At 39.0% G+C, this 22,349-nt stretch overlaps 1 protein-coding gene across 1 annotated transcript in view; it reads left to right on the top strand.

Moving 5' to 3' along the window:
* LOC121462692 (ubiquitin carboxyl-terminal hydrolase CYLD-like) overlaps nucleotides 1–22,349 on the top strand; it is a 42,376-nt gene that overhangs the window by 5,332 nt on the left and 14,695 nt on the right. Inside the window, exons 2-5 of the mRNA XM_041674511.1 lie at nucleotides 7,298–7,600; nucleotides 9,767–9,872; nucleotides 19,873–19,989; nucleotides 21,332–21,711. Of these exons, the coding sequence (XP_041530445.1) occupies nucleotides 7,298–7,600; nucleotides 9,767–9,872; nucleotides 19,873–19,989; nucleotides 21,332–21,711 (906 nt within the window). The remainder of the gene's footprint in view (nucleotides 1–7,297; nucleotides 7,601–9,766; nucleotides 9,873–19,872; nucleotides 19,990–21,331; nucleotides 21,712–22,349) is intronic.

Raw genomic sequence — 22,349 nt, 5'->3', positions numbered from 1 at the left:
GTCCCATAGTTCCTGAATGTTTTGTGTTGAGAATTTGTTGGCTTTGCTGTTTTCTTTGATCTGTTCATTTATTTTCTCTATGGTGTCCTCAGCATCTGAGAGTCTTCTAGCTCTTGTATTCTATTGATTATGCTTGTTTCTGTAGACTCTGCTCGTTGGCCTAGATTTTCCATATCCAGCTGGTCCTCAGTTTGTATTTTCTTCTTTGCCTTCATTTCAGTTTTCAATTCTTGAACTGTTTCCATTACCTGCTTGATGGTTTTTTCTTGGTTTCCCAGGGTATCATGTACGTATTTACTCATTTCTTCAAACTTTTTGTTATACTTCTCATCCATTTCTATAAGGGCATTTTTTACATGTTGTTTAAGGGACTCTATTATCTTCATAAAGTCGATTTTTTCCACTTCTTCTGTGTTAGGTTGTTCAAATACTTCTGTTGTAAGATCATTGGGTTCTGATGTTTTCATGTTGTTTTTCGGATTATTGGGTGAATTCTTGCCTTGGCGCCTGCCCATTTCCTCCTATTGATCCTATCCAATGGGTCCTTTAAAAACCGGATCAGGTTTCCCTGCTGGCCAAGGGCTCCGCTTACAAAATGCCCTCACTCTCTTTCGTGGTTCCTGCTGCAGGCCAAGAACCCTCTCACCCCTCCGAAGGATCTTCAGGACAGGACCAGGCTCCCCTTGTGCCAGTGACCTGGCCAACCAAAAGCCTACCTCTTTGATTCAATTGTAGTAGGGCGAACTGCTCTCCTTATTGCACGCCTGTCCCTGCCGCTTGGGTCTGCTGCTGTGCTGGTCCCCGAAAGCCTCTTCCTGTATGTGGTGTTGCTCTGCCGTGTCTGGCCGCCGCGCCGCTCCGCCTCTGCGCGTCTGGCCGCCACGCCGCTCCGCCTCTGCGCGTCTAGCCGCCGCGCCGCTCAGCCTCTGCCTTTAATTGCTTGCTTATAGAAAACACGTATTTGCATCTTTTTTGATTCTTTGTTGATCTCTGTTTTGAACTGTCATAATTAGGTCATTAGTGTTAATTGTTTAGTTGATGTGTTGGACTTAGTGTGCCTCCCCACATTTACTGGGTTTTCATTGGTGTCCTTGCTCATTATCCCCATTTTGTCTTCCTCTTCTGCCTTTTGTGGTCCTAATTGATCATTTAGTATCATTTCATTTTATCCTTTTCCTTAACATATATTATGCTTTTTTTAAAAAAAAATGTGGTTTTGTTTTACATTTGGCTACCCTTGAGTTTGCAATATGCACTTAAAATGAATCCACGCCCATTCTTAAATAATTCTAACTCATGAGGAGTGCAAGGTGGTCATAAACCCTCCTCCTGGTTCTTCATTTCACTTCCCTCTAAGTACAACTACACATCTATAAATGAAATAAAACTTCACCATTAAAATTTCCACAGCTGTCTGTGATATCAAGTAAGTAGAACAGTAAAGAACTTTGATTTGATCTTTATTTATTTTTCCATTTTAGCACTCTTCTATTCTTTCGTGCATGTGTGTGTGTGTGCATGTGTGTATGTGTGTGAATGCATGCATATGAGAGAGAGAGAGAGAGAGAGAGAGAGAGAGAGAGAGAATTTTACCTGCGTGAATGTGCATGCGCCATGTGTAGGTCTGGTTCCCACAGAGGCCAGAAGAGGGGTCAGGAACCCCTAGAACTGGAGTTACAGATGGTTGTGAGCCATGTTTGTGGGTGCTAGGAATCGAACCCAGGTCCTCTGCATCTCTGAAAGAGCAGCAAGTGTTTTTAATCACTGGGCCTTCTCTCTAACCCCTTTCTTTCACTGTATAGGTGTGTGTGTGTGTGTGTGTGTGTGTGTGTAGAACTTCTTTGACACGTCTTATAAAGTAACAGTGCTGCCCATGAATGAATTTCTTCAAAAGATTTGAAGCTAGATCTCACATAGCCCATGCTGGCCTTAACCTCACCTTATTGTTCAAGCGCTATGGTCACAGGCACACATCACACCACCAACTTTCTCCTTGGTTTTTCTAATTTTATTCATTTTTGAGTTTTTTAGAGAGTCTCCCTTTATAGCTTGACTGTCCTGACATTCATTATGTAGCCCAGGTTGGCCTTCAGCTCACTGTGTAGTCAAGAATGAGCTTATCCTCCAAGCCCTGTGATCACAGGCATGCATCTCCACACCAGCTATCTCTCTAATTTTTTATTTTTATTTCATGGATTTTATTTTTTTAATTTAATTTATTTATTTTATTTTTGAATTTCTGAGACAAAATCTTACTGTGTGGTTCTAGCTGTCCTGGAACTCACCATGTAGACCAGGCTTGCCTTAAACTCACAGAGTTCTGCCTACCTCTACTGAGAACAGGAGAATTCTAGGAATAAGGAAGCCCATTCCTACCAGTCCTGCCCAGACCCCTGAAGAAGCAGAATGTGACATACCCTACTAAAAAAGCTACTGAGCCATGTGGCTAACATAGATAAGAATAATGGGTTAATATAAGCTACAAGAGCTAATAAGATAAGAAGCCCGAGCCAAGGGGCTGATCAGTTTATAACCTAATGTAGACTCTCTGAGTGATTTTCTTTGGGGGCTTACTGGCTGTGGAAACCCCAACAAGCAAGCCCTCATGTTACATACCTCTACCTCCTGAGCTCGTGGGATTAAAAGTGAGCACCACCATGCCTAGCTTTCACTTTTACTTTTGGAGTGGCTCACCACATAGAGAATTGTACCCCAGACTGTTTCAACCAACACCTTCAACATTTTATTGCCCAACTCTTTTCTTGATTTCATGATTTCTGAGGAGACATAGGTATAATTCTAGTCTTTTCTCCTCTGTAAATAGAACGTTGCTTTCACTTTGCCGCATTTTGAAGAATTAAAGAGTAATAATTTCATTGATTCTAAACTCTAAACGCTATGCCCAGGTGTCATTTTTCTGCTTATCCTGGTTTAGCCACTTCCTGCTTTGTAAGCTTTCCAGACCTGTAGTTTTCTGTGTGATGCTAATTTGGGGGAATTCCTCGGTCCTAACTGCTCAGCTACACCCTCAGATCCTTTCATGAGTCTCCCTGTGTTCTTGGCGCATGTGCACCCCAGCCTTTGAAGTGTCCCATCTGCACTTGGATGTTCTGCTCTGGGTTTCTCTGGCGTACTCCCCTTCCCTCATTCGCTCTTCAGCTTGGGATCTTTCAACTGAGATGCCCTTCAGCATGGAGATTCTCCCTTCTATGTTCAGTCTACTAATGAACCCATCAAAGGCATTCTTAGCACGTTACAATGTTTTTGATTTCTAGTACTTATTTGGTTCTTAGGAGTCTCACCTCTGCCTAAATTGCCCATTGATTTCCACAGAGTCTACTTTGTCTATTATGTTCCTTAGCCTATTGTTAAACGGCTTATTTATGTAACTATTGTCTTTTCTCTTGAGACTGAGTCTTACTCTATAGTCCAGGCTGGCCTTGAAGGCACTATGTAGCCCAAGCTAGCCCAGCTCACTGTGCTTTCCCTGCCTCAGCCGGCCAAGTTCTGGCCTTAAAGCTAGGGGCCATCACAGGCAGTTTATTTGTGTTTGTTTTAAATTCTCAGTCTGATAACTTTATTGTTCATGCTTATTTGAAGCTGATTCTCACTCATGCTTGCTTTGCTTGGTCGTAATGTGCTTTTGCCGTTTCATATTTCTTAGAATTTTTTAATTGATTTTATAGAGCTCTACATTTTTCTCTGCTTCCCTTCCATCCTCTCCCCTCCCCTTCAACCCTCTCCCAAGGTCCCCATGCTCCCAATTTACTCAGGCAATCTTGTCTTTTTCTACTTTCCATGTAGATTAGATCTATGTATGTCTCTCTTAGTGTCCTCATTGTTGTCTAGGTTCTCTGGGATTGTGATTTGTGGGCTGATTTTCTTTGCTTTATGTTTAAAAACCACTTATGAGTAAGTACATATGATAATTGTCTTTCTGGGTCTGGGTTACATGACTCAATATAATGTTTTCTAGCTCCATCCATTTGCCTGCAAATTTCAAGATGTCTTTATTTTTTCTGCTGTGTAGTACTTCATTGTGTAAATGTACCACATTTTCCTTATCCATTCTTCAGTCGAGGGGCATTTAGGCTGTTTTCAGGTTCTGGCTATGACAAACAATGCTGCTATGAACATAGTTGAGCACATGTCCTTGTGACATGGTTGAGCATCCTTTGTATATATATACTCCAAAGTCTTATTGCTGGGTCTTGGAGAAGGTTGTTTCCTAATTTTCTGAGAAATCGCCATACAGATATCCAAAGGGGTTGTACCAGCTTGCATTCCCTCCAGCAATGCAGAAGTATTCCCTTTTCCCCACAACCTCTCCAGCATAAGTTGTCTTCAGTGTTTTTGATCTTGGCCATTCTTACAGGTGTAAGATGGAATCTCAGAGTTGTTTTGATTTACATTTCTCTGATGACTGAGGATGTTGATCATTTCCTTAAGTGTCTTTCAGCCATTTTAGATTCTTCTGTTGAGAATTCTCCATTTAGTTTCGTAACCCATTTTTTAATTGGGTTATTTAGAATTTTGATGTCTAATTTCTGGAGTTCTTTATATATTTTGGAGATCAGACCTCTGTCTGATATGGGGTTGGTAAAGATCTTTTCCCATTCTGTAGGCTGTTGTTTTGTCCTCTTGAACAGAGTTGTTTTCTTTTTTTTTTTTTTTTTTTTTTTTTTTTTGGTTTTTCGAGACAGGGTTTCTCTGTGGTTTTGGAGCCTGTCCTGGAACTAGCTCTTGTAGACCAGGCTGGTCTCGAACTCACAGAGATCCACCTGCCTCTGCCTCCCAAGTGCTGGGATTAAAGGCATGTGCCACCACCGCCCGGCTCTTGGAAGTTTTTTTAATCACTGTATGGGTAAAAGCAACTACTGTCAGTCACTGGTCATGAGGTAGTGTGGTGAGCAGATGGGAAGGGTTCTACAGTTCTGTGATGTGACCCAGTCTTGTGACAGAGGACTTCACAGTGAACACATCACAGAGTTTACTTCTGAGCTCTCCTCACCCTTGGGCAGAACAAGATGGCTAGCGTTTCCCTTTTCCAGTCTAATCAGGCTGTAAGAAAACCCCAGCTGGCCGAGCTCTCACCAGACATTCCTCCCAAGGCAGGCCTTGCTAAGAAGAGTGCGGCACTTGGGATTATTTTTGAATATTCTTTCCCTTGCCCTGCAGAAGCAGAGGGGCTTTTTCTCTGGCCTGTGAGGTGCTGACCTAAGTTTTCACTCTCTGATTTGTTCACATAGAACTCCTGGCAATTTACCAGTTATAGCTCAGGTTTCCCTGTCCTGGTTCCGGCAGAGATAAGAGCTTGGGCATTCTCCTCACTTTCTCTAACTTGGGGTGCTGGTTTGCCTGTGACTCCACATCTCTAAGCTTGTTGCTTAGGGTAGAATGGCAATGCCAACACCTCTATGCACTAGACTGTATCTTCGTTTTGTTTGGTTTGGTTTGCTTTAGATAAGATGAGTAAAGACAGGACAAATGGGAAATCTCAAGCTTTGAAGGAGTTCTTCTGAAACCCAAGATGTCTGGATTTGAGCAGAATTTATTGCATTGATTGGCCTATTACACAGGTCCTATCTCAATTTTCAGAGACTAGTTTGATTTCCACTTGACCCAGACACTTTGGATCTGAACATGGAGGGTACATTATGAATGAGCGAGCCTGATGTGAGCAGCCATGGACAATCTAATTACATCTTAAATGGAAGCTGGCCTAAAGGGCTCAGGTTGCCTGTCTTTTACCATATTCCCAAACCATCCGTTTTCCTGAACATGGCATTCAATCCCTGTAACACTTGATCCTGCACCTCTACACGGGTACTCCAGCTTGGCCGGACTCCTCCAGGGGCCAGGTAAACAGCCAAAACTCAGGAACCACACACAATCATTCTTAGGCTCCAAAGTCTCTTTTGTTTTACTCCCTTCCTTCTCTAATCACATTACTGAGAAATTTACAGAGTTACTGTTGGCAATTACCAACTGTGAGGAGAGGCTCAGCCTATTTAGAAACAGAATTTAACTAACTAAAGGTCTCCAGGTAGATGTGGGCAGCCCGGTGAAAGTACAGCTGCGATCTGGGGAAGAGAAATTTCCAGGAGTTGTGCACTTCAGAGGACCATTATTAGCGGATAGGACAGTTTCGGGGATTTTCTTTAGAGTAGAATTGCTGGTTAGTTTGATAGGACATTTGAGAGAGAAGGAGAGACAGAGAGCGTATGAGAAAGAGTGTGCACGTGAGCAAGAGACCACGAGCACATATTTTCCCCTTTATAAGATTCGTGTTTTCTGTTTGTTTGTTTTTAGTACAGTTCTCAGAATGGACCTCAGGACCCTCTGCCTCTGAGCTATAGTTCAGCCCCCAAATTTATTTAATGATAAATTGAGAGGATATAAAGACAATTCTTGAAAACTTTAAAAAATTATCTCTTACGGTAGAAACTTACAAGTCATTATTCTGGACTTCATATTTTAGAAGCTTTTAAGTTACCTATATTAAAAGTTAACACTGCCAATTGTAATTATAAACACTTAAAAAATTGTGAACTCTCTTGTGATAGTGCCCACCAGATTCCCAGTTCTTAGTGTATGCTACTAAGTATAACAGTTTAGAGGTAAAATTTTTGAAGTGTGTTGCAGCAATTTCAGTTTGCTCATGCTTATCCCCGGAATGTATAAACTGCCTTGGAACTTATGTGCCTTGGCAACAGATCTAAGAATTCTATATTCCAAACTGACTATTGGTTCACATTTGGACACTCTCAGGAGTAGAGAGAGGTCGTGCTTTACTTGCTTCTTGATTTGGCTTTTCAAGTAGTGAAATAATTAGGCTGTGACTGCCAGCTATGGTATGTACTAGCAGGGTTGCCAGCTACTTAACCTACATCAAGTTCTCCTGACCTGTTCCTCATCTGTGAAGTGCTTAGAGCACACATGACTTATAGTAGTTGTATGGTGGATAGCTGTAGATGGTTACAGTTTGTTCTCAGTAAATGGAGCTGATGCTGCTGTTTGGTTAAAGTTGAATGCCTGTTCATGACAAAAGTCGTGGTAGAACTATGTTGTAAATTTAATCCTCACTCTTTCTCAAAAGAATTATGATCTGAAATTATGAGTTAGTTTCATCATCAGATACAGCTTCTTTATTCTTTAAACACCCTAAACCCAACAGCAGCTCTAGTCATATTTCATATTATGGATAGAATTTAGAGTTTTTCCAAAGTAATTTCCTGAAATCCCTTTAATGGATAATCTTTTCATATCTCTTTTTTAAAAAAACTTTGAAAACTAGGAAGAACCTTGTGGCCAAGGTTTCACTGATGGGGTATATCAAGGGAAACAGATTTTTCAGTGTGATGAAGATTGTGGCGTGTGTGTGGCATTGGACAAGCTGGAGCCCATAGACGACGATGACAATGGATTGGAAAGTGATTTTGTAGTCCCGATGGATACAATGCAGGCTGAACCTCCCCCTTTGGAAATAAACTCCAGAGTATCGCTGAAGGTCGGAGAAAGTGTAGAATCTGGAACAATAATATTCTGTGATGTTTTGCCAGAAAAAGAGAGTCTAGGATATTTTGTTGGTGTGGACATGGTAAGGATTTTTTGAGTTTTATTATTGTAAATATATGTTAATTTTATTATCAATTTAGGAATAAATTGAACACTTTGTATTCTTAAAATGGACTAATTTACAGTATTTTAAAGAACTTATTCCAGTTTGTCTTTGGTACAGGAACATTACATTAGGAATGTGAGCAGAAACAATGTTTCCCACATTTTTTTCGTGTTTTAATAAACTGGGCTAATACTCTCAGTCTTTAAATTCTCCTTATTTTAACTGACCAGTAGACAAAACCAAAAATCAAACCAAAACAATAAAACAAACTGACATTTCTCTAAGTCCAAATATATTGTATGATACTGTATTTTTCTTTAATTTAAAAATACTTTTGATACTTTTTTGTATATTTGCTAAAGTTTAATTAATTTTCTCATAATAATGAATATAGAAAGTTATTAATAGAAAATACTCCGGAAAAGAACCATACTGCTTTTTGAGTTGACAGAGTATTCCCACAGGATTTTCACTGTCTAAAAACTGGTTTCTTATTGCGGCAAACTGTGTATAAGAAAGGTTCCAGTGTAACCATGGTTACACTAACAGTTCAAATCATTTGGCATATTCTCATCATGGCCTCTCCACTGTCTGTCTACAGAACTTTTTCATCATCCTGTGCTGTGTGCTCTGTTTCTATTAAATAAATTCTGCCCAGTTTGCCCATGCCTGGTAACTACAGACTGGGTGTTTGCCTGCTGTAGGTACCTGAGAAGTGAGGTCATATGGTATAATTTGACTCCTTTTGTTTGTGTCACTCATTTTATTACTGAATAACCATACTTGATACCAATGGATGCATTCCAGTGCACATAGTGAATTAACGTGGCCCTAAGAGAATGAGGAGAAAGAAGTTGAGAACATTTTTATCATAGACTGAAAGTATAGTCAAAAGTTCATTATGGATAAAGGAGATGCCTTCATAATTGTTCTTACCAGGGTGTGTTGGGAGAGGATTATGAGCAGCAGACTCACACAGTGAATATTTTTAATAATCATTTTTATTTATTCATAAATGCTCTACAGAGATGGTTGGGTATGAATGTTCCAGTGTGTTTCTGTTGCCTTGTACTTAGAAATTGTGTAAGATGGCTCATTAGTTAGGTACAAAATAAGAATTTGCCAGACTCTCGCTATGTGAAATTAGAGCCAGAGTAAGACCCGTTGGTCTCTCAGAATCGTTATTAATTAAGAACAAGAATTCTCTAAATGAGAGTTTAGTGTTTCAGAGGAGTTGTAGACTGGGTAGAGAGAATGTTGGAGAAAGAAGGCCATTAGTTTTTGGACTTAGTCTTTCCTTGCTATAGGTTTCTTGGGCCAGGCTTTAGATGTTACAGGAACTGTTTGGGTCCTCTCCCTTCTTAATGGTGACCTAGGAGGTCATCTTATTTAGCCCAGGCAGGCTGTCTTGAGACTTGCCTGCCAGCTCCACACAAGTTCTGTCCATTGTTTGATTTATGCGAGCATCAGTTCCAAACAGTCCCGTTAGACTTCTTGATAAGAAAGTTCGTCGATCCTAACTTTACTCATGGCTGTCTGCTTCCAGGGACAAGCTAACATTCCTCACTGGTTCTCAGGGCAGTTGTTTCATGACCATCTGCTTGTGCCTCACGAATAACTCCTGTGCTGGTGACACAGTAGAGAATAACTTAGAAAATCAAGACTTTCCCCATTTTTTGAGGAAAGTCTTGTATACCCACAGATAACAAGAGAATTCTGAAGTTAACTGCTCTTCTGTTTATAAAAAGACACACAGTAATACAGTGAGCAAAGTGCCCAGGGGATGCAGATGTGTGATTAACTTTAAGGGTAGGTTTCTGGGTAAAATAATGCAATCCTAGTAAATTTTCTTTTGCAGACAATGTCTCTTTAAACCTCAGCTGGTGTTATTACTGCAGACTAAAGTATGAAAAAGGCTTTTGATTCATTATTTTGTGTGTTTGCTGTAAGTTGATTGTTATTATTTTTATTGTAAAACGTTGTTACTTTAGCAGATATTTCTAATACAGCCTTTCTTTTGTGCAAAAGTTAACATTTTTCTATGAAAGATATCTTAGATAATACTTTTGAAAGAAATGTTGGTGTTCACATTTATATTTATTGACAAAGGTATATAAAGGTTTACTTTTTTGGCATTTCAAGGATAACCCTATTGGTAACTGGGATGGAAGGTTTGATGGAGTACAACTTTGTAGCTTTGCAAGTGTTGAAAGTACAATTCTTCTGCACATCAATGATATCATTCCAGGTATGTCTCCTTTATGTATTCAGAAGATAGTTTTTAACATGTATTTTGTCATGAGAATGCAAATATATACTAAAGATGGATCTTTTGAAGTTGGCTTTATATTGTAGAATTGTCGTTATATAGACTAACCTTTCTTTTCTCCCGAAACAAGGCAATAAAGGTTATTTCTAAAAGTATGTAAGTATAGTGAAGTTTATACAGTATCTCTTACATTGTCTTCTCCTAGACATTCTAATAGAGAAAGAAATCCTGTCTTGTAATTGGAAGGTTCAAAAATACAAAAAAAATAAATGCTGTTTCTTGGAGTAAGAGATGAAGCTAGAAGCTTTTAAAAAAATTTATTATCTCATTTAAACTCCACAGAGGATTCAGGATTCGTATTAAATAATGGCTGAAGTTCCTTTTTTGTTGTTTTTAATTATTTTTTTCATTTATTTTACATCCTGATCTCAGTTTCCCCTCCCTCCTCTCCTCTTGTTCCCCCCCGCCCCTGGCCCTGGTTGCCTCCCCTTTGTTTCTGTTCAGAGAGGGGCAGGCCTCCCATGGGTGTTAGAGTATGGCATATCAAGTTGAGGTAGGACTAAGCTCCTCCCTTTCTATTAAGACTGGGCAAGGCAATCCAATATGATGAATAGGTTCCCAAAACTTAGCTTAAGAGTTAAGGATCCCAGTGTTAGGAGTCCCACAAGTAGATCAAGCTACACAACTGTCACACATATGAAGAGGGCTTAGGTCAGTCCATGCAGGATCCTTCACTATTGGTCCAGAGTCTGTGAGCTCCTATGAGCCCAGGTTAGTTGTTTCTGTGGGTTCCTCCCTTTCTTCAACAGGATACTTGGAGTTTGACCCAGTGCTTTGGTATGGTTCTCTGCATCTGTTTCCATCAGTTACTGGATGAAGACGCTCTAATGACAATTAAGGTAGTCATCAATCTGAATATAAGAAATGTCCAGTTCAGGGACCCTCTCTACTGTTGCTAGGAGTCTTCTCTGGGATCATCCTAGTGAATTCCTTGAATTTAGCTGACATGAGGTTTCTTCCTGACCCCGAAGTGCACCCTCATCGAGACAACTCTTTCATCATTCTCCCCCTCCAAGTTCTTTTTGTTTTAAGATGGTATTATGGTAGATCATGCTTCATAACTGTAGTCAGAAACTATTACATAGTTTTATTATATCTGTTATTCTTAGTATTTTACTACATATATTATTTATTACAAAATAATAATTAGGGCAAACAAGATGGCTCAGTGGGTAAAGGCACTTGCACACACACACACACACACACACACACTGCTGGGTATGTAACACAGAGTGTTTTCCATTGGTATAATTGGTACAGTGGTAAAACACTTTACCATTGAGCTACAGCACAGCCCCTGAACTTAAAAAACAAATGAAATGAAAACACCACCCAAAAATGAAAAACAAAAAACACCCCCCCCCCCCCAAAAAAAAACCTTAAGAACCTTTTGTTTTGCCTCAAATAATATTTTCTTTGGCTGCTAAGAGGTGATTGACAATGGTAGTAACACCAACCACTGCTGTTAGAATTCCCAGTGATAGGCTAGTGCATTGAAGTCAATGGAGGCATTCAGAAATAGGGCTGTCCACAAGCCATAACCAGGGATGTGCCGGGCCTGGAATTAGATGGTTTATGCTATCTCTATGTCCTGAACAGATTTATAAGATAGGTCTTAATATATATATTGCTGATTAAAAATACAAAACAGGGATGTTGGAGAGATTGCTCAGTAGTTATGACACTGATTGCTTTTCCAGAGGTCCTAAGTCCAATTCTCATGGTAACTTACAGCCATCTGTAGTGGGATCTGATGCCCTCTTTTGGCATAAAGTCATACATGCAGATAGAACAGTCATATACATAAAATAAATAAATAAATATTAAGAACATATAAAGCAGAATAAACAACAAAAGCAACAAAAGCAAAACAAAATAAAAATCCTGGGGCTTAAATTATCTATGATGAAAGTGAGTGGCAGAACCAAAGTCCAAAACTCATCTGATTATGACCCTGTGTTCTCTTTAGTCCCCAACAAATCCCATATCCTACGAGTACTCTTGCATTGTGAACATCTGCATAATCCTCTATTTCTTAGTGTCACATACTGGGGAATATTATTTCCATGGAGATGGAGATGTATTTCGTTTCTGGTTCTATAAAAGATGATTTTACCGTAACAAGAATTATAAGTGAGCAACACACTGTATTTTCTCTTCTAGTGTTTTCCCATTATTGGTAAGGTTGACAACAGAATGCTTTTGAATTTATTTCTATAGCTTATTTTAGGCTCTGAATTCCTTATTTCATAAAAACAGGAACTGAAGGCTCCTAACTGCATTCTACCCTTCCTGTCTGCCTGTTGGTGTCAAATCATAAACTGTTCTACAGTTTGAACATGCTTCCCATGCAGCTTTTAGTTTTGTAGCAGGAGGCATGAGGTTCATATGTCAGCTTTACTTCAGTTCTGCTCTGAGAAAGTCTGACACACTTTACTTTTGATTTCTTTTAAGATATATTTGTTATTGAGAATTTTCATACATGCATATATTGTATTTTGATTATATTACCCCCCAACTCCTCCTGGGTCTCCCACTTCTAATTCCCTTTCTTACTTTTTGGAAATAAATTGTTTATATTCAGGGAAAACATATGTGTCCTTATTTTAATTAGTTGTGTTTACTTTTCATCCATGCTTTATAGACAGCACAGTTTGGGATGTTTGTGAATTAAAATGCTTTTTTTTAATGTTACAATAGTGCTTATTGTTTAAAATACAGCAGTGTAAAAGCACCATTCATTCAGATAGTAGAAAGTTCTCACGTAGACTTCTTTAGATGTGGATATTTAGGAGGCAAAGCACATAAGCATTCTTGGGGTTGAGACGGTAGCTCCATGGTTAGAGTACTTGAGTGAAGCTGTAAGTTCCAGTCTCAGCACTGAACAAAAGTGATGATTAGGGCTAGCAAGATGGCTCAGTGGGTAAGGGCACTTGCCCTCAAGACTGATTCCTGGAACTCAGGTGGTAGGAGGAGAGAATGACTCCTGCAGATTATCATCTGATCTATGCATGCATGCTATGGCACATGGGTGCGTGTGCGGACACACACACACACAGAGTGATAAATTAACTAAAAATTTTTAAAGTAAAGTAATTCCTATGTAGAACTTTCATTTAATTAGTTGAGATATATATTAAATGAACAGAATCTGTGGCCAGTAAGATGGTGATGAAGCCGGAGAATGGTCAAACAAGGGGTAAAGAAGATGGGGGGCTGCCCTGTCACATTCATGTGCTCCCACAGACCTCTGCAGGAGACATTTGAGCAGCACACACAAGAAATTATTTGGGAGCTGAATTAAGAAGGCCTTTTCAAAAAGTTGGAGAGTTATGCTGATTTTATAATACTAACTTGCTGAATGGCTGGGAAGAAGCTCTGGAAATTCTTTCTTTTATTTATGAGTTTTTTTCACAGGAGCCAATTCAGGGTAATACTGCTTTTCTATAGTAATATCTCACTGATTTCACAATATCCCACAAATTCCACTTTAGTTAGCAAACAAGTATATTTGGATTTTTTTAAAGGATTTCTTTTCAGGGAACTGTCCAATGGTGCTTTTGAAACCTTAAAACGTGCGACATTTTTGTGTGAATGTAATTGTCAATTTTTAGATATCTTAATTGCATTGTTTTGGGTATTGCATTTTATAGCTGAATGAAGTATGTTGTGGGATTGGGAAAATCATTGTTAGTATAACCATGCAAGAAGGAAGAAGAGGGGCTGGAGAGATGGCTCAGTGGTTAAGAGCACTGCCTACTCTTCTAAAGGTCCTGATTTCAATTCCCAACAACCACATGGTGGCTCACAACCATCAAAACTGAGATCTGATGCTCTCTTCTGGCCTGCAGGCAAACACACAGACAGAATATTGTATACATAATAAATAAATAAAATATTTAATAAGAAGGAAGAAGATTCCTGAGCTGTGAAGCTCAGGGATGCAGATTTGGTTGTGTGTTTTCAGTCTTCTGTAAATTAAAGATTGATGTGTTCCCAGCTTTCTTTCTTTATATATGTATTTATGTGACTAATATATATTTATATTCCAACTCTAAATTTGTTTGAACTTTAAATTGTCTTAGATTCTGCAGTAGCACATAATAAATAGAAAAAAGAAAAGTAAAACTGTTTTGGAATTGGACTGTAATCTTTTAAGGAAACTTTTTTTAGCAGTACCCACCTTATAAATATCTTAATAATTTCAACACTGGTATAGAATTAAAATAACAAAAAACAAAACAAAACATGAGTTTCATGACTTGGGAGTCCCTTGTCAAGATCTTCAAGATTCCTGCTTGTCCTTGATGTTATTGCTGGTTTAGAGCAGTGGTAAGAAAGGAAGAGAATGCTTTTTCTCATTCATAGCTATTGATATTCATAAACCTTGAATAGTAGATAATTGAGAACGATACTGCTTTTATACACATAAATTACACGTATTTGCCAACAAAATTAAGCTTGCAAATAGACTTTTAAAAAGTAAAATTATTTAAATGAAAATTAATTTGGTACATTTGAATAAGCCTTCATCTATATTTTGTATCATTAACATTCTTTTCTTGAGGGGAAAAAGCGTGACAGTGTCTCCTTTAGTTCCTTAGTTTATTTATTTTTTTCTTGCCCAATTACATCCATTTGTGGGACAATATTAACATTTCTAGCACGTAGGAAAGATTGTTTTTGGAGCAGCTGAACAGTTGGTGAGATTTGGGAAGAATTCTCCCCAGTGAAATATTTCTTCCTGTTGGTATCTGGAAACGTTTGCTTCACCCCGCTGTTAAAGTGTCCCTCTTTGCACTGCTGTTTCTGATAGTCCAAAGCATTAAAGCTGCTGAGACAGCACATCTAGGTTTGTAAAGTTGTGATGAAGTATGCCAATTTGTGACACTCCCAAAGCATGCATTTCTTTGAGTCATGCATTTAAAGTAATGCATTGAGCTGTGTCTGTCATTGTGAAGCTTAAGAGTATAATGCAACTATCAACAACAACTCAGACTACACAGTATGTGCACATTCACAGAAATTCGAAAAGGAAGTCACTTAGTGGGACCCTTTCCTCCTGAGGCTGATCCCAAACGCATAATTTCTTTTTGCATCCGTCCCGATCACTTTTTTCTTTGTGTTGCATGTCTTCATAGTTTATAACCTTTAAAAAAGGTAACAGTTTTGTAGCAATATAATTGATATAATTGATAATATAGCCATAGACCAGTACATCTCAACCCTAAGAAAAGCTTCTTCCTGCAGAAGATGTCAACACAGAGACCTTCAACTGGTTCAGGTGCAAAGAATAAGAGACTGTGGAGTCTGCAGCCTTAAGTGGGCACGTACATTTGCACTCCTCCCACCAAGGGTCAGGGACTTTGCAGAAGAGAGGGCAGAAAGTTCTTAAGAGCCAGAGGTAGAGGCCAACTTCAAGAAAACAGAATTTTCTGGATGCAGCAGGGCAGTTGTATATATAATCTTACAGGAATTGTGATGATGTGTTCACAAGCTGTGCAGCTTCAGTCCAGAGAAAATCCCAGCCTGTAGGGAGTGGCGAGTAGGTATGAAACCCCACCACCAGCTGAGACTGTGGCTTCTGAAAGCAACTTGATCTACCCACACAGGGTACCACTATTTACAGTAAGATTTTAGAGAAATAGCTACACTGTTTTACAGCATGATTGTATGGTGTCATATAACCACTGGAAATATATGAATGACCCAGTTTATCCACATCCTAAGCAGCATATTCTCAGATCTGTAAAGGCACCTGAGGATCAGGGTACCTTTACCTGTCAGGGATATCTAAATTAGACATATATAAGTCAAATTTGGACATATAGTTTACCCAAACAGTTACAGCTTACCAATGTTAGTAGAGGCAAGAAGATTAGAAGGAATATCTAGTTTTTTTTTTAGCTGTGGTTCTCAGACAGAGAGTATAATCCTGATCTGTAGAAGGCAGAACCAAGTTTTAACATTGTAAACAATTTAGTGTTTTAAATCAATATCAAGGGGTTTACTCTTAAGTTAAAAAAATCTCACTGCCGGTGGCTGGAGAGATGGCTCAGAGGTTAAGAGCACTGACTGCTCTTCCAGATGTCCTGAGTTCAATTCCCAGCATCCACATGGTGGCTCACAACCATTTGTAATATCTGGTGCCCTCTTCTGCCCAGCAAACATACAGACAGATAGAGCACTATACATAATAAATAAATAAATAAATCTTTAAAAAAATAAAAATAAAAAATCTGACTGCTAGCAACATGTGTTCTTGTACATGAATGTAGAGGTGCAGCCTTAATATCTCAGTAAATCTGTGTTGTTATAAACCTTGTTTTTTTATGAACAGGACAGGAATTATACAGAAATACATTGTAAGTCAAAGCATATGGGAGGGGAATATTTCCTTGGTGGGACCAGCGCATGTGGGTAGCCTTAATAAGGATGGGACTGAGGTTTTGAACTTAACCAAAATGGTGGTTATCTATGCGCTTGTACTTTTTCAGAGCAGTTGTAATCTGGAGTTACAAGTTTTACAGATTTTAAAACATGCACACAAACACACACAGGCATAAAGCAAGCATACTGTGACCACATTATTTACATGTATTTATTAATAGATGAACAAAATTTTTCCAGGAAACTGTGTCAGCTGACCAACTTAAAAATCTGGAGTAGGCTGCGGGAGCCAGGCGAGCACACAGGTGGTCCCATCGAGGGCTAGATCAGCAGATGCTGTAAGGGAGAACAGAAACCCAACATAGGACAGAACACCTATGCAAATCAGAGTAGTAGGGCAGGGGAAATGGATCCGTGGCAGGGAGAATCCCAGCATGACCAGATCACATGCCAGGGATGAGAGACAGGAGTGCAGAGATGCAGACAAACAGCAAGAGAAGTGTTTGTGCGTGTTTGTGCGTGTGTGTGTGTGTGTGTGTGTGTGTGTGTGTGCGTGTGTGTGTGTATTCCTAACTCTGATTTGTCTCCGACCCAGGTTTTTATCAAGCTGTGTTCTGTGAAATACAGTAATCCAGCATACTTGGGTGGCTGAGAATGTTTTATCAAGTCAGTTTAGTACATCACATTGGTTAGAGGTTATCCAGGCACGTGGGCATGTAAAGGCTCCGGTTTTTAGAGTAAACAAATTGTCCATGTTTATCTTGGCACCCTCCATAAACGCTTGAGTGTAAAACACTGTAATGTGTAGGGTTGTGCTGGGCATGCTGACCTGGAAAATGTAACAAAAATTATGAATAAGATTTTCTTTAAAGCTTTTTAAAACTTCAAATAAAATTGGCTGCATCTGACTAACTTTTAAAAAATTAAAGCATTTTGATAACTGATGATTATATTTTCTTACAGAAATTATATTTTTAAGTACAGTGTTGATTTTTTTTCACCTGAGAAATTACTTTTCAGTACTGTGGAGTCTTTAAAGAGAATCTGTAAGACTATAAAGATTGTGCTTTTTTGTTGGAAAGGATTTCTTTGTTTTTTATGCTAAACTATGTTTCTTCCATATATATTTAAAAAGTATGTTTACTATTTCAGAGAGCATGACACCGGAAAGGTGTTACACGCCTTCAATCCCAGCTCTCAGGAGGCAAAGGCAGGTGGATCTCTGTGTTCGAGGCCAGCCTGGTTGACAGAGCAAGTTCCAGCAAAAAACCCTAGAGGGGAGAGAGAGAGAGAGAGAGGGAGAGAGAGAGAGGGAGGGAGAGAGGGAGGGAGCTTCTAATACACACCAGAAAAAGTTTCGACCTGTGCTCTGCTTGTTCTGCTGAGCTTTGTCTAAATGAACCTTTAGGAGCTGACTGCCATGCATTCACATGGAGTATCCACAGTTTCACTTGGGAAGAAAAGTCCCCAAGGATGGTGTCATGTACAGCTGCCAGGGTGCAGCTTTTGGTGCTTTTGCTTATTTTTTTGTACAGCTTTTCTGAGTTGGCTTGGGCAGAATCTTCTTTGAGCAGTAAAGACTGCATGCTTGCCACTAAACTTTTTCTCTAATTCATGAACCAGCCAGACTTGGATTTTCTGGAAAGATTTCTGCTGAGAAACTGGTGCTAAAATAAGGATTGCTTTCTGACCATCACCAGCTTCAGTTTCCTTGCCTGTGGTGGGTGATACTGAGTTTCCAAGCTGTGCCTTGAGATCTTGAGTTCATCTCCAGCTCAAGCAGTGCATGAGAGATGCTAGACTCCAAGTCATCTGTCTTCTTGTGGTCATCAGGCTTCCTAGTCTTGGTGCTTGAGCTGATCATGGCCTTCTCCTGAAAGGAGGAAAGTACCACTGGTCATATGGGTCGTGGGCTGCATTTTCAGGTCATTGACAGGCACAGACCGAATATTCCACCACATCGCTAACGAGAGCACAGAGCCTCGGAGGTCCATCCTCCTAAACTACAAAGAACAAGAAATTGTGTTAATAAAATTCTAAGATGTTTATATTGTAAATCTAAAAAAATAAATTATTTCTTTTGTAATGTTGGGGATCAAAGTCAGCAGAACCTTATAAGCTAGGTAAGTACTTTTTTACTCAGGTATTGTTCCAGACACTGATATTACTTTTTGATTTTTTTGGTGCTTGCATCAAATCTGGCATCTTACACAAACTAATATAGGACTCTACTCCTGAGCCATATACCCACCCAAAACCTGAATGTTTTTTAACTTAATTTGTTCATCAGCTTGTATTATCACATTTGAAGTTTATGAAGGGAAATTATAATCATGAGCCACTTATTAATGGGATAAGTTCTGAGAAGTGCATCATTTGGCAGTTTGTTTTTTTGTGTGACTTTTTGATGAGAAATCTTGTTTGTTCCCAGCTGCTCAGCCAAAAAATAATCACACAGAAACCATATTATTTGCAATACTGTTTGGCCAATAGCTTAAGCATATTTCTGGCTAACTCATCTTAAATTAACCCATCTCCATTAATCTGTGTATTGCCACAAGGCTGTGGCTTACCAGGTAAAGTTCCGGCATCTCCTGTGGGGCTGTATGGCTTCTCTCTGACTCTGCCCTTCTTTCTCCCAGCATTCAGTTTTTCCCACCTAGCTCTGTTCTACTCTATCAGGCCAAGCCAATTTCTTTATTAATCAATGGTATTCACAGCATGTGGAGGAGAATCCCACATCATGTGACCATCATAGAATGCACTTCACAAACCTTGGTAAAAGAACTTTGTGTATGTCTAGGCTCTATAACACTGCTGGATGTTCTTTTGTTGACTGCAATGGGGTTTCATCCTGTGGATTGTGGCCCCTTCGGGGTTTGAATGACCCTTTTATTGGGGTCGTTTAAGACCATTGGAAAACAAAGATATTTATATTACAATTCATAACAGTGGCAAAATTGCAGTTATAAAGTAACAACGAAAACAATTTTCTGGTTGGGGTTTGCCACAGTTTGAGGTATTGTATTAAAGGGTGGCAGAATTAGGAAGGTGGAAAACCACTGTTATATGGTATGAATGATAGAGGTGAAATTCGTGAGCCAGTAATTTCATCAAAGTAGAGGTGACATTGAAAAATAGACTACATGGAATGATTTTTTTTTTGTCCAGATTTCTTTAGATAGTCTGTAGTGTCCTGGAACTTGCTCAATAGAAAAGGATGGCCTCAAACTCAGATATGCCTGCCTCTACTAAGTGCTGGGATTAAAGGCTCGTGTCACCACTGACCACCAGAATGGTTTCTTAGAACTTTAATATAAATGACTAACTTTTATATTAATTTTATAACTCCTACTCTCTTCTGTGTTGACTAATTACCAAACTTTTAAAGCCGAAGACAATACAATACTATGTATATGTATATTAGTTGTGTGAGCAGTTGTTATACCGTGCATATGTTAATTTAATTATAAAACTTCTTTTTGTAACATATTGGCTTTTTTAAAAAGGAACTTTTCTTGTTCCATAGGATCTACCTCAGACCCTGGAAGTAAAAGCAGATCTGAATTATTTTATACCTTAAATGGGTCATCTGTTGACTCACAACCACAAACCAAATCCAAAAATTCATGCGATATTGATGAAGGTAATCTATAATTTTAGTCCTCTTTATAATGGTACCCTCTGTTTAATATGTAAGGGGAAATGACTTTTTCATCAATATTTGTTAATTTTGGAAACAGTGAATAGATCATAGCTAATATGACAATATTGCTGAACTAAAATATTAAACATAGTTTGAACTACACTGTTATTAGGGTTGAGGATACATTTGAAATATGTTAGTAGTCTGGGTTTTGTTTTGCTTTGTTTTTTTTTTACCCGAGACAGGGTTTCTCTGTATAAAAAGTCCTTGCTGTCCTAGAACTTGCTCTGTTGACCAGACCGGCCTCGAACTCACAGAGACTCACCTGCTTCTGGTTCCTGAGTGTTGAGATTAAAAGTGTACACCACTATGCCCAGCAGTTTGTTCTTATCTCTTAATACATCTGCTTAGGATCAACTGTTTTTAGAAATGAAGTGACTCATTTAAAGACTTGCCTATCTTATTTTCTTTAAAACACACTACCTTCCTTGTTTCCTAGATATCATTCTCCTTTCATGGATTTATTTCCTTCATCTGTGTAGGTTAATTACCTGGAAATCCTTCTAGTTCCTCCAGTTCAATGGTCTGGCTGACTGCTCTTCACCTCTTAAACTGAAACCTTTCCTCCCGCTGTACTCACTCACTCTCTTAGGTTAGGTTAAGTGTCCCTGAAGTGGTTTTGGTTTTTTGCCTGTATTTTCTATAAGTTCCTAGTGCTTCTACAGTGCTTTGTATTCAGTAGATTCAGTAAACTAAATGAAAATATAGTGTTCTAAGTCTCTAGGATGACTGCTTATGACATGGATTCAGTTATAAGCTAAAACACACAGTACAATCTACAGTTGCATACTATAGGTTACATATATACTCACACAGAAAGTGACCTGAGTGGGTATTTGCCACATCTGATTCTCGCACTGAGTGGGGTTTTGTGAGCATAGGCAAAATGACCTGCCTCTCTCAAGAATTCATCCTGGGCCGGAGAGATGGCTAGAGATTAAGAGCACTGACTGTTCTTCCAGAGGTTATTTAGAATTATTATTTAATTTTTATATCTCTTCATACTAATTTCTAACTTAATCATATTATGGGAAAGAATATAATCCATGTGATACTGACTAGACTTAGATGACCAATGCCAGATTACTGAGACAGGAAACTGTGGAGGTCGAGAAGAGGAGCAAGAACATTATTCAGAGCCAATGAGTTTACAGTGCTTTCAAGCAGGCTTGCAAAGGGATCATGTGATCAGTTAGACTAGAACTTTGTATTGTTTTTAGAAGATGCATTCATATTTAATGTTCTTGAACAGCCTTTTCTAATTAAGGACAATTTTTCATAGTTGCAGAAGACCCTGCAAAATCACTAACAGAGCTGTCTCCAGACTTTGGACATTCATCACCTCCACCACAACCTCCTTCCATGAACTCCTTATCCAGCGAGAACAGATTGCACTCTCTACCGTTCAGCCTGACCAAGATGCCCAATACTAAGGGCCGCATTGCTCACAGCCCACTGTCACTGTCAGTGCAGTCTGTGACGGGCGAGCTGAACAGCACGCCTGTCCAGGAGAGTCCACCTTTGCCCATCTCTTCTGGTAATGCATACGGCCTAGAGGTGGGCTCACTGGCTGAAGTGAAAAAGAATCCCCCATTCTATGGGGTTATCCGTTGGATTGGCCAGCCGCCTGGGCTCCGTCACGTGCTAGCTGGGCTGGAACTGGTAATTTATTTTGGCTTGAAATCTACAACTTTTCTTCATGGGTTTTAAAACTAGGTTTTCCTCTATTAGATAATTTCTTGGGAAGTTATTTTTTTCTCAAAAAAAAAATTCAGTAGTAGAGGAAATATAGTAGTGCTTACCTTCACCCTTTGCCATCGCTAAGGCTTCTCACCCACTTATTCCTCATGTTTGTTTGTGATCAAGGAATAGATTGATTTTTAGGCTAGAACATGTAGTCTCCACATACAAACAGAATGCAGCAAAGAAAGCAGTTCAGTGACCAGTTCTCCTTCTTATTCTTTAGCCTCCTCCCATTGCAGTCAGTTCAGGGATGTGACTGACTTTAAAATTAATCATGTTTGGAGTCTTTGGGAGAGGGGAAGGTTTTATTTTTGGCTCTAAAAAAAGTATATTGTGTGATATTTCATAACCAGGAGGGAGAATTTGAATAAATTTAGCTATTGCCTAAATATAGTTTTTAACTTTTTTTTACTTGTCTTCTTGCTGTTGAGGAACTAGGTAATTTATCTACTCCTGCCCCTTGATTTTAATACTTTTGAAATGGCTCAGGGAAACTCAGTAAACCAAGGAAGTTCTAAGCATGTATTTTGAAAGGAAATGCATCAAATACTTCCCGG

This window comes from Microtus oregoni, unplaced genomic scaffold (genome assembly GCF_018167655.1).
Source record: "Microtus oregoni isolate MIOR12 unplaced genomic scaffold, Mior012 000025F_ref0000491, whole genome shotgun sequence".
Taxonomy (NCBI): Eukaryota; Metazoa; Chordata; class Mammalia; order Rodentia; family Cricetidae; genus Microtus; species Microtus oregoni.
Note: the sequence above shows the minus strand (reverse complement) of the source record. Positions and strands in the feature narration are given on the sequence as shown.